This window comes from Pocillopora verrucosa, chromosome 10 (genome assembly GCF_036669915.1).
Source record: "Pocillopora verrucosa isolate sample1 chromosome 10, ASM3666991v2, whole genome shotgun sequence".
NCBI classification, from domain to species: domain Eukaryota; kingdom Metazoa; phylum Cnidaria; class Anthozoa; order Scleractinia; family Pocilloporidae; genus Pocillopora; species Pocillopora verrucosa.
Window position 1 is genome coordinate 21,102,736 of NC_089321.1, and position 12,399 is coordinate 21,115,134.

The following is a 12,399-nucleotide window of genomic DNA, read 5'->3' on the forward strand; positions in this document are numbered from 1 at the left end:
CAAACTTTCTATGTACATCACAGTAAAATTTCTGGAAAATCATTTACTAAGGTTTAAATATTTCACATTCATTCAAGGGTGTTTCGTATATCTTAAGATGGATAACTGCTAGCAACTTGAGCTGGGAACCAAACCGACTAGCAATCTAAGAGGAAAGGTTTTTTAGACGGAAGCCGAAAGTTTGATCTTTGTGATATCGTAAGTAATATCTCTCTCCCAGATAAGAATTCAAAATACAAAAGTTGAGCAACATGACCGGTCTTCAATTTTCCGTCATCCGAGTTATCTTCATACTGATGCAGCTTTCCAAAGTGACCACGACGAATTGTGGGAGAGAATCGTCTATCCATGGCATGATGCTTCGCGGTCACACATTCAAGACTCTTGAGGCTAAAAGCCTCTCAGAATGCGTGCAGGAATGCAACGAAGACGACAAATGCCAAAGCTTAAACCTTGTCCCATTAAAGGACATTTGTGAGTTGAATAAACGAACAAAGGAGGCTAGGCCAGAGGACTTTGTCACAAATAAAGAATGCCTTTACGTGAGGCGATGGAAAAAGAGAGGTAACTAATAACAGATTTCGCAAATCTGGAACATACGTGTTTATTGTGCGAAGTGATTTCGGATTCGGAGATAAATTTGAGTCACGAAATTCTATTGCAACAGATAGTTCGACAACAGTTTTTATTTTTTCTCGTCCCTGTTTTTTTCCTTTTTTCATCTTATTTTTTTATTTTTCCCCTAGTTCCTCTGGGTTCTATCCCTGAGTTACCCGCAGAATCTTGTGCAGAAATAAAACGAAGTGAAGGAGCAGCTATGAGAAGCGGTGGATTCTGGATACAATCGTCTGTTAATTCAGGAAAAGCGAGTTTGTTAAATTGTGATGTCGGCGAATCAAATGGTGAGTACTTGTCTAAGCTGCCGCTGTAATCTGCACACACTTTCTCTCCCACTCTGTGGCAGAAACTTGTAATCACCGGAAGCGTCCATTTTGTAACTGCCAAAATTTTTTTCCACATGCAAATTCTCCTTACAAGTTGAATATACTTTCTGGAAAGCGGATGATAATCATCACTTGTTCTACATCACATATTGTCGTTAGTAAAGTCGCTGATGAAAGAGATATGATATTTTCGACAGTCAATTTTACCTGGTTTACTTCAAAATTGATATGGATGAAAATTTTTTTTCATTGACCTTCAATAATGACTTTCTTGATCTCTCAGGGTAGTATCCGATTCAGCGTTAGGGTCATTTTACGACACACTCCATTACTGTTCTATTTTTTAAGCACCACCTACAATTTTGCCGTTTTGTCATCTCAGATATCGATGAATGCAAAAGTAGATCTTTACACGGTTGTCATAGTGATGCTGTGTGTCAAAATACGGTGGGCTCATACAAATGTATCTGCAAAGAGGGATTCTTTGGGAATGGAAAAACAAGTTGCTCACCAATAGGCAAGTATATGATTTGAAAAAGCCATAAAATAAAAGAAAAAGGGCATGCATTTTTCGGAATGAAATTACGAATTTGGGCCGCTAAGTTAGAGTAAACAAGTTAGAGACCCGTCGTTATTTGTCACCTAGGGGGGAGGAGGGGGCGTGGGTGTATCACATATCATCATGGGGAATGGAGCGGGGATCAATCTTAATGGCTTCTTTATATGTTTTGAAAGTCTCTGAGAGAAAACGTCCTGCATCAATTTTAGCCAGGAAAAGTCACCGAGCAATCTTAAAACACCTTGAAAGGGCTTTTACATCTTTTCTTTTAATATCGTTGGCCTAAATTTAGGCTGTGTTGGGTACAAGTGGTTCACAGAGGCGGACAGACGCCGTTCTTTTCCTGCGAATGAAATCAAGTGTGACCGTCTAAAAGAGAGATCGTGGTACCGATTCAGCGAGGAGTCTGGAACTAAGATGGCGACAACGTGTGTTCCTCCTTACAGATGCAATACACATGCGCCAAGCTGGCTGAACGGATTACATCCCGAGGAGCATGAAGGGATTGTGACCAGACAAGTGTGTTTCCACTGGTCAAATCATTGCTGTCATTTTACAACTATCATCAGGGTCAGGAATTGTGGTTCATTTTACACTTATGAGCTTGGTCCTATAAATTTATGTCATATTCGCTATTGCGGTGAATGACAGATACAATTGGCTCTCTGACGAATATATCAATTTTTGGGTGTGGCCTCAACCATCAGCTGGACGAATGATCACAGCGGATAAAAGTCTGCGCCGGTGTGAGCGCACATTGCAACAATGAAATGTCTTAAAGCACGACCTGACAGAGTTCTTTCGGGCCATAAACCTCATAAACTGGTGATTCATGGCGTTCTAAAGGCGCTTAGCTTTTCAGTAAAGCTCCAAACAAAATGGTCAATCAAAAGAGTACATATATATCATTAGATAACCTTTATGTACGAGAATCTCAACGTTTCCTTTCCATTAGTTTGGCTCCCTATCTCAGATTTCCATAAACGGCAGTTAATGAGGTCTTCTATCAGATGTTACGATTGATTCTCAGACACCCACCTTTTCGAAAACTTGATTTCTTTCACACCTGCAATTTATATAAGCACAAATCAGGAGCCCATTACTTGGGCTCCTGCACAAATACAATTTTATGAATTAAAAGGTGTTGTTCAAAACCCCTCGATAAAAACTTCATTTATCGTCCAATGCTGATTGCTATAACGACCGAGTTCGGAGAGCGCATGCTCAAAACTGGGGCTCAGACATTTTTGATTGTTATGCGGACTACCTCATAGCAATTCTCCGATTACCTGTTCCCAGTTCCCCGTTCCCACTTCCCCCTCCCTCATTTTAGTTTCATCTGTAAATTTTCCTCTTAAATGTTACGCGGAAAATTAGCGCGTAGATGGGCAAAATTTACCTATTTGCACTGCCTTATATTTCGATCGTTGTGTTGACTGAATAGAGCAGAAGTTAGGGAATATTTTGGAGTGGTTTGATTGAGAGTACGGTCACTCCGCCTTTATTTTAGCGGTAATCAATCCTTTCGAGCACGGAAAAACAAATGTTTAGAAGATTTTTACCTGAATATTGATGTGTTGACCTCACCCTGCGTTAGTTTTGGTTTTATTTTCGGATGTCCGTTAGAAGAATGACCGATGACGATAAACAACTTAATTTTTGCATTTATTTGATTTTCTAGAGTTTGCTCATTATTCAACGGTGCAATCTTTTTATCGACTCCACAAAATGAACACAAATTTTTCAAAACATATTTACACATGTTGTTTTCGACATTTGTACGCAAAATCTCAGGAATGTGACCCTGAAATTTATGCTTTTGACTCTCAGAGAATCACTTAGAAAGGCGTGGTTGATATCCATAATTAGCCCTGACCGCAAATATCCAATTTCGAAAAAAAGCATTGTTGTTAATGTTCTTCGGCATTCTTTATTCATTTATTTATGTTTTAAATTTAAATTGATCGCATGACGATGACATCGAAAATTTGATGGCGTCAAATTCAGCTTAAACACATTCGTTCACTAAGCTTGATGAAGCACTGGACGAGAAGAGATAAGGACAGACAATAATGGACATGACCTAATGCTTTTACACAGAGATTGTTCGTAAGCCTGTTGTCTTTCTTTCGGTGCTGGTCTTCTGGGCCCAGTTGTTTAAAGAGCGGATAAAACGCCATCCTGAGCGGATAAGTATTCAGTAACAAAACGTATTGCACTATCTACCGGAAAGATATTTATCCAGTAGATAGAGCTATTCACTCTTCGAACAATCGGAGCCAGATCTGTTGAAGGCTTAGTCGACAAAGGCAGACCGCAATAAAGAAAAGAAAAAGGAACTGGTCAGGAAATACATGAATTCACGGCTACACTATAACCAAATCATTTCGTTGGTACTAAACGTGTTGTATTCCTGACAAATTCTTGGCGGCCACTCACAATAAGATCATTGGAAAGCTAGCGTGCTGTTTGAAAATAAGAATAGAACCGGAAACAGACAAGGGCAAGGGTGTTACTTTTTTGAAGATATGCCAAGAACAGGGAGAGGGTCTTGCTCAAAGAAGTGTAGATATTTCCTAAGAAAGCTCAAATCTAATTAGGCTAATGTGCGGTGATTTACTTATGGAATAATTCGTTCAAGTTGATAAGCTGTTGTTATTTGGCTGATAGTGCGAAAGTCAAGCTTAATGGCTTCCAATCGCACGGACATTATTCTTTAATTTGTACAGAAAAACGTCCTGTTCTCTTTCAGTAAATTTGAACAAACGAAACCGCATAACCATAGGGCTGGGACAATTAAATTCAAATGACCACTCTCGGCCGTCAATCTGTACGAGCCTCTATCGATTTAGTTAACTTCTACCGAGAATTTTTCAGTAAGAAAGCTGCTTCTAAATGGCCCGACAATAATCGTCTGACTACGTCGAACAAAGATGTTATCGATTAAAATCCATTAGTTTTATTTACCTCAGATCTCTTAGCTTCGAAAACAAAGTTTACCGAACCATTCGATGCTATAAAAGATAATTGAAGGAGCAATCTTACCTCGATAGAATGGTTTCCAATTTCCTTACTGAGAACTCTGGATATTCCAGCTTAGAAACTTGAGGGTAGCTAAGGCTATTTACGAAATTATGATGAAATAGATCTTCCCTGAAGGCATATCTTAGGATCATCAGAGGACACAGTTCACAAGATTTCCGGGATATCGCTCACCCGATGGTGCGAAAACAAATCGAATTGATTTTCACGGCGTATTTTCACAAAGAGATTTTAAATCGGCCAACGTCATGGTTGAGCAAATTATATCTAGGACATGCAGCTAATTGCCATGATTTGGTCAAAGAAGATTGCAAAAAAAAGCTAAGGGAAAGAATGAGAAGCGCAATAGAAATCGGTTTATTGTGCACATTAATTCTCTCTTAAGATTTTGACAGTTCTTAAAAACACGCTTTAAATTGTGAGTTAACTTTATTAGAACTAATTTATACAGGTCTCCTTTCATATTTCAAAGGCAATTTTTAATACATGCACAGTTTTCTTGGATGAACAGTGCATTGCCTGACACCTTCCAATTTGCGTGTTTTAATTTTCCCATTTTTGTTTTTGGCACTTTACCCCGACAGCATTATAGCGATTAGACGAAAAGAAAGAAAAATCCAGATTGGACCAAGATAGATATCTGGATTGAATTACGGTCTTAGGTATTGGAATTTAAGCAAATGTTTTTCTTTTTTTACGCAGGAAACAAAAGCAGACATAACACAGAATTCGTGATGTAATTATCTGACTTTAATAATCAGTTTGTATTTTCAGGATTTGAAATATCTAAATTTCCAGTACAGTTGCTGCTAACCAAAACTGAACAGTCTCATTCACGAAAAAAAAGCATTAAAAATAATCATATAATAACTGAAAGATTTACGAGAGTTGTACTTGTCAAAACATTATTTTCCTGCGGTTGCTTTTTTATAACTTACCGATTGCCGATTGCGAGCAAAACGCAGACCACAGAACCAAAATCAGACATTCACATGCGCAAGCTTCTGATATGGATTACCAAATATATCCAAGACGTTCATTACAATAAAGGTGTCGAGGATGCTTTTTTTTAAATTCGCATGAAAGACAAAACAAAACATAAAAACAATCGTCATCTTTTACCGGCAAATTATTTGAGTGCGAGACAATCCTCTGTTTTAGAGTTAAGTTTTTAGCATAGGCTCCGCTGTATGGTCTCTTCTGTGGTTTTATCCCCACACACCGTGACTGGTGAATGGAAGACAAATCAGTTATCGCATAGCCGCAAGGGTGTGTTTTACAATGTGCGCTTGCCATAAGTCAAACAATGTGCATTAGCTTCTATGTGTCTTTTCGTTTTTGTTTTGTCGTTTTTAGTAGAAATGTTATGTTTAAAGCAGGTAATCAGCTCTATCTTGTAACTCCCATAAAAGGTGAAAAATCATTCAGCTTTTTCTCGCAAAGTCAATTCATTATTTATCGAGCAAGTTCTGAGAATTCACCGAAATAATCCGTAAGAAGTGTTGTCTTAACAAAACACCAAATTCTTTGACATAATTTTCAGGGAATGATATAGCAAACTCGTTATTAGTAAAGGACATATCTATGAGGTTAAGAAGTTTAAAAAAAATTTGCAACTTTTGATCCATCGTATCTGAAGGATAACAGAGGGATCGCAAAGTGCCGTCTAGTTATCAAGTGAATTTATCTCGCAGGCAAGTTTCTTCCTGATAATCTTTAACGCGCATGAGTGAAATCAAACATCTGCCGATCAAAATCGCTCAGACAATGAAAATTCGAAGACGCCTAGTTTGCATCGTACAAAATAGTTTTGGAAAAAGTGCGGCATTTAAAATGAATCTAGTGGAATCGCTCGACCAGTTGTCATCAGCTAGTGCTAAAAAAGCGAAAAAGGCAAAGAAACAACATTTTAACGATGGAATGATCGATGCTGGTGACAGAGAAGCAAAGAAACCTTTCCACTCGTCAACTGGCCTTGCAGTGGCGGTGATGTACAATGTGCTCATCTTCGCGTACGCGTGGTATACGAAAAATTATTTGGTAATGATGCTAGTAATTGCAATATGGATGGTCTGAAATCTGTGAATACAAACTTCAAATGAAGCAAGCAGAATCTCTGGTGGAGATTTTAATGACACAAACTACGGGTTAATTAACAATAATTTTATAAGATTCTTTATCGAAAGTTAAACTTGAAAGCCTCGACAAGTATGACACCTGATGTTTTCGTGAACATGACGATAATGGCGAATGCTACAGAGGATTTTATGAAAATTATGACTCTGCTGTGCTGATACCGCTGACAGAAAAGTAACGAGCACGAGAACAGTTATTAATTGAAAGGACTTAAATAAATTTAAAATTGTAAACTTGAGGAATGAAGCCAGGTTATTAATAGTTATCAAATTTTAAATCACGACTTACCACAGTGATCGGTGCAGGAATGCTACAAGAAAAATTTCGTTGGTACGTATTTGAAAATGTTTTCATAGTTTTTTTTGACAAGCTACAGTGTCTTAAGCCGGCAAACAGAATTTTGTGGATGAAAGTATAACATTGTTGTATTTGGTGCAGTTTGTGCACTGGCCTTGGTCCCCAAGTAAGGATGAGGCATATCAATTTTGTCGTGAAGCCCTCGCGAGTTTTTCCATGACATAGACCCCAATCGCGCCATCCTATCCGTCTAGGTATTAGCTCATTTCCGCTAAGAGCTCACAATTTTCTTGAGGCGGGAAGAAAATTCGAAATAGTGTCTTGTTTTGTTTGATTGGATTGTGTAAGTTGTTATCGATGCGCATAGACTAAAAGCCCTAGAAGTCTTAGATGAATGAAGTCATTCCGAGCACTCTCGCTGTTAATTTTCCCAGCAACCTAAACTTTTTTTATAAGACTGTGTGAGGAAAAAAGTCAAGTACTCAGTAGGAAAAAAATGCTAAGAATCGTGCGTATCTTTTCTTGCATGATTCTTTGAATTGAAAATCTACTAAGAAATTTCATTCACTGCCGTGCATGCCTCACCCAAATTAGGCTTTTGAATTTCACGCAATCTTTGTCCGTAAGCTCAAGCGAAATAAAAATATTGGACATACAGGTAGATTTCCATTTCAAGATTGTCCATTTAGTGTTTGTAGTCATTCTAGAGTTTGGAGGTGTTGCTGCCAGCGAAATAGAATGTCTTCGTCCTCGGATCACTTTTGGATGGGCCAAAACCATGAAAAGTTAGAGTTATTAAATTTTTACGGGAGCATTCTTCGGAATAATTGAATCTTAACATCAACACCTAGGTAACTAAGCATATTTCTCTGTAACCAGCGCGCGTGTAGGAGAGAGCTGTTTAAGTAGCCTCTTTTTAAACCGTTGTAACTTAGTATTATCAACTGAGTTGATAACGTAAATTGGCCACCAAAAAGAGTTTCAAAGCTGACATTCCGAGCGTTAGCCCTTCGCCTTTTTCTCTGACAAAGGGCTAAACGTCAGCTTTGAAACTCTTTACGGCGGCCAATTTACGTTATCAACTCTGTTGATAATGCTAAATTACCTTGTTATATTCTCCCTCCGACGCAGCACCATAGTTTCTTTAGAAACTTACCCCCATTATTCATTTGTCTTTTAAGATCAATTTCGATCTTTGGCTTCTTTAAAGGTAGACTCGTACCCAGTCGTTATTTACGTGTTTTGTGGAGAGAAAAGATTGGATACGAGGATGGATTGAGGCGAGCAGGGTCTCATGGGAAGAGGCGAAGGAAAAATAGCTTAGCTAAAGGGAAAAAAGGCTTGCAAATGGACGCCGCGCATTCGCGACCTTCTCCATTTCGAACAAGACAGAAAACGCAACTACAAAGAGTGTCTCCTAACTGAGGACGCTAATCGACGAGATCATACCGCATCTCCTCGCCCGATTTCATATTCATTTGAAGTTTTTCAGCAAAAGTTGCTTCTAATATCATGCATGACTTTTTGACTATAAAAACTGAGCGAGTGATTAAATTCGAAGTTTGCAAGGCGTTTCAAAGTAACTAATCAGCCTCTGAGTCATATTGAGATAAGGTTTTACATCCAACTCGTGCGTAATGTATTGCGTTACATAGGTCACATGGCGACACTACTGTAGGGAACTTCTACTCTCCTATGTGAAAGTAAAATAACTGATTACGAGTATTGTACGCTAAATATATTATCTTGATTACTGAATAAAATACAGTTGAATTAGAGGAATGAGGGTGATCACCTGGCCTATGACTACTCTAAGTCGTGTACGTTCTTAAGCATTTCAATGATTTACTTGCATTTGGATCCAGTCCTATAGAGCTGAATAATCCTCGCAGCAAATTGGTAGCGTTTTCTTAAGCTAAGAGGGTATTACTCCTAGCCTGTGTTTCATTTTCCAGCATAAGTATGATTTCTTTCAATACAATATCAATACAATATCAATACAATATCAATACAATATCAATACAATATCAATACAATATCAATACAATATCAATACAATATCAATACAATATCAATACAATATCAATACAATATCAATACAATATCAATACAATATCAATACAATATCAATACAATATCAATACAATATCAATACAATATCAATACAATATCAATACAATATCAATACAATATCAATACAATATCAATACAATATCAATACAATATCAATACAATATCAATACAATATCAATACAATATCAATACAATATCGGTACAATATCAAGAAGGCAAGTGGTGAGAATAGTTAAAAATATAAATCAGGTGAATATTAGTTGATCCGACATCAAATTCTCCCAACTAATATGATAAGAATTTTTTCCTAAGTTGAAAGTGAAAAAAGAAATGAACGATCACAGTCACAGATAGACAATTTATAAACCGTTGATTAACCAGTGTCTCTCAGCAAAAATTTTACCGGCGACAATAAGTAGACTACTTTTCTTTGATTTCTGAATAGTATCAACTTCCAAGGTTCGAAAACTCTAACAAATGAGGATATAAGCACGCTGCTTTTTAATTTTTATCGGGAAATGAGGAGAGTAAGGGGATATTCTGAAGACGTTGTAACAGCAAGGCAGTGGTACATTTAAGAGGAAGCTTTGTTGATCCAAGATTCTCCGAATCTTCCGCACGGCGGGGTTGCTGCGGTTATTTTCCCCTAGCACCCCAGCACAAAATCTCTTGGTAACTGGGTCACAACTAAGACATTTTGGAATGTCTTGCCGATTAGATTTTTTTTTCTCAAACTTCATTATTACAACTGTTACTCTTTCACCAACCGTGTACATAAAGACACCAATTCTATTTATCTTTTTTTGAATTAATTATATATGAAACTTAAATTGATGAAACTTAAAACACGCAATCCCTATTGTCCTTCTTTACCTCGTACAGGTTAAAATCGGTGGAAATAGGATTCACTTTTCAACGTAAATTGTTGAAACTTTGTTATTTTTGGAGCAGAATAATTCGAAAAGTTTGCCTTCGTTTCTGCTCGTGCTCTAATTTGAATGTATTTGTTTGAACACATGTTTCAGGTGGCTCAAATAGCAAAGTTGTTTTAAGTGACAGTTTGTAAAACTGTGTAAATACATCCTTTTTGCGTAAGGAAAAAATTAAGCATTACTCACTGATGATACTCAGGTCTGTTTGTCAGCTCACACTATCTAGTATCTCAGAGTCGATTAAAAACCAAGCAAGGATCCCACTTATTGAGTGAGTTTGTTTTCAAAACAACATGTTGCTGTTCCTTATCATGCTCCTTCTTCACGCTGCTAATTTGAATGCTCAAGGTAATTACTTTGTTTCCACGATTCCGTTTAAAGGATAACTGATCAGAAAAAAACAGCCTCCCGAAGTCATCTTTACAACATTATATCAAGCTTCATTAAGCTTATCAATTTTGTATAGAAATGTTGAAACGTCAAAACTACGCCCCATTCAAATGCTTTTTTTTATCTTTTAATACTTTTAGACTGTGGGACAGTTTTTATGATTTCGTGTTCTTTTCCACTGTGAAGAAATTTAATTTAAAAGAAGTTACTTTAGGGAGATTCACGCCCGACAGCTTTGAAATATTGATATGCTAGTTTAGTTTCATTCCATTTAAATTGAACATTGTTGTACTCTTATAATTAAGAGATTGTATAGTTTAATATATATTTGTAGGGTCGTAAGGAAGACTGCAGTCTTTGGCTGTAATCATGTACCCTATCCATATAAAGTTTGTCTATTTACTATCCTACACCAGAAAAAATGCTCCTATAGAAATATTCATCAACCTTATATGAGAAATAAATGGCGAATACTACAGAGGATTTTATGAAAATTATGACTCTGTTGTGCTGATACCGCTGGCAGAAAAGTAACGAGCACGAGAACAGTTATTAATTGAAAGGACTTAGATAAATTTAAAATTGTAAACTTGAGGAATGAAGCCAGGTTATTAATAGTTATCAAATTTTAAATCACGACTTACCACAGTGATCGGTGCAGGAATGCTACAAGAAAAATTTCGTTGGTACGTAATTGAAAATGTTTTCATAGTTCTTTTGACAAGCTACAGTGTCTTAAGCCGGCAAACAGAATTTTGTGGATGAAAGTATAACATTGTTGTATTTGGTGCAGTTTGTGCACTGGCCTTGGTCCCCAAGTAAGGATGAGGCATATCAATTTTGTCGTGAAGCCCTCGCGAGTTTTTCCATGACATCGACCCCAACTGCGCCATCCTATCCGTCTAGGAATTACCTCATTTTTGCTAAGAGCTAACAATTTTCTTGAGGCGGGAAGTAAATTCGAAATAGTGTCTTGTTTTGTTTGATTGGATTGTGTAAGTTGTTATCAATGCGCATAGACTAAAAGCCCTAGAAATCCTAGAAGAATGAAGTCATTCCGAGCACTCTCGCTGTTACTTTTCCCAGCAACTTAAACTTTTTTTTATAAGACTGAGTGAGGAAAAAAGTCAAGCACTCGATAGAAAAAAAAAATGCTAAGAATCGTGCGTATCTTTTCTTGCATGATTCTTTGAATTGAAAATCTACTAAGAAATTTCATTCACTGCCGTGCATGCCCCACCCAAATAAGGCTTTTGAATTTCAAGCAATCTCTGTCCGTAAGCTCAAGCGCAATAAAAATATTGGACATACAGGTAGATTTCCATTCCAAGATTGTCCATTTAGTGTTTGTAGTCATTCTAGAGTTTGGAGGAGTTGCTGCCAGTGAAATAGAATGTCTTCGTCCTGGGATCACTTTTGGATGGACCAAAACCATGACAAGTTAGAGTTGTTAATTTTTTTACGGGAGCATTCTTCGGAATAATTGCACCTAGGTAACTAAGCATATTTCTCTGTAACCAGCGCGCGTGGAGGAGAGAGCTGTTTAAGTAGTCTCTTTTTAAATCATTGTAATTTAGTATTATCAACTGTATTGATAACATAAATTGGCCACCGCAAAGAGTTTCAAAGCTGACGTTCCGTGCGTTAGCCCTTCGCCTTTTTCTCTGACAAAGGGCTAAACGTCAGCTTTGAAACTCTTTACGGCGGCCAATTTACTTTATCAACTCAGTTGATAATACTAAATTACCTTGTTATATTCTCCCATCGACGCAGCACCATAGTTTCTTTAGAAACTTACCCCCATTATTCATTTGTCTTTTTGAATCAATTTCGATCTTTCGATTCATTAAAGGTAGACTCGTACCCAGTCGTTATTTACGTGTTTTGTGGGGAGAAAAGATTGGATACGAGGATGGATTGAGGCGAGCGGGGTCTCATGGGAAGAGGCGAAGGAAAAATAGCTTAGCTAAAGGGAAAAAAGGCTTGCAAATGGATGCCGCGCATTTGCGACCTTCTCCATTCCGAA

The 12,399-nt window shown here is 37.4% G+C and overlaps 1 protein-coding gene across 1 annotated transcript; it reads left to right on the plus strand.

Moving 5' to 3' along the window:
* Nucleotides 1-251: 251 nt before the first annotated feature.
* On the plus strand, nt 252-2,278 carry LOC136283777 (uncharacterized). Its single transcript, XM_066172972.1, has 3 exons — nt 252-564; nt 747-902; nt 1,796-2,278. Exons 1-3 carry the CDS (start codon nt 252-254, stop codon nt 2,149-2,151), a joined length of 825 nt encoding a protein of 274 aa, XP_066029069.1. The 3' UTR covers nt 2,152-2,278.
* Nucleotides 2,279-12,399: the final 10,121 nt, after the last annotated feature.

Bases quoted from the DNA above. Each gene is read 5' to 3' on its own strand.
- LOC136283777 (XM_066172972.1), top strand. From the start codon at position 252: ATGACCGGTCTTCAATTTTCCGTCATCCGAGTTATCTTCATACTGATG. The intron at 565-746 runs GTAACTAATAAC...TTTTTCCCCTAG, and splicing joins GAGGCGATGGAAAAAGAGAG to TTCCTCTGGGTTCTATCCCT. The intron at 903-1,795 runs GTGAGTACTTGT...GCCTAAATTTAG, and splicing joins TGATGTCGGCGAATCAAATG to GCTGTGTTGGGTACAAGTGG.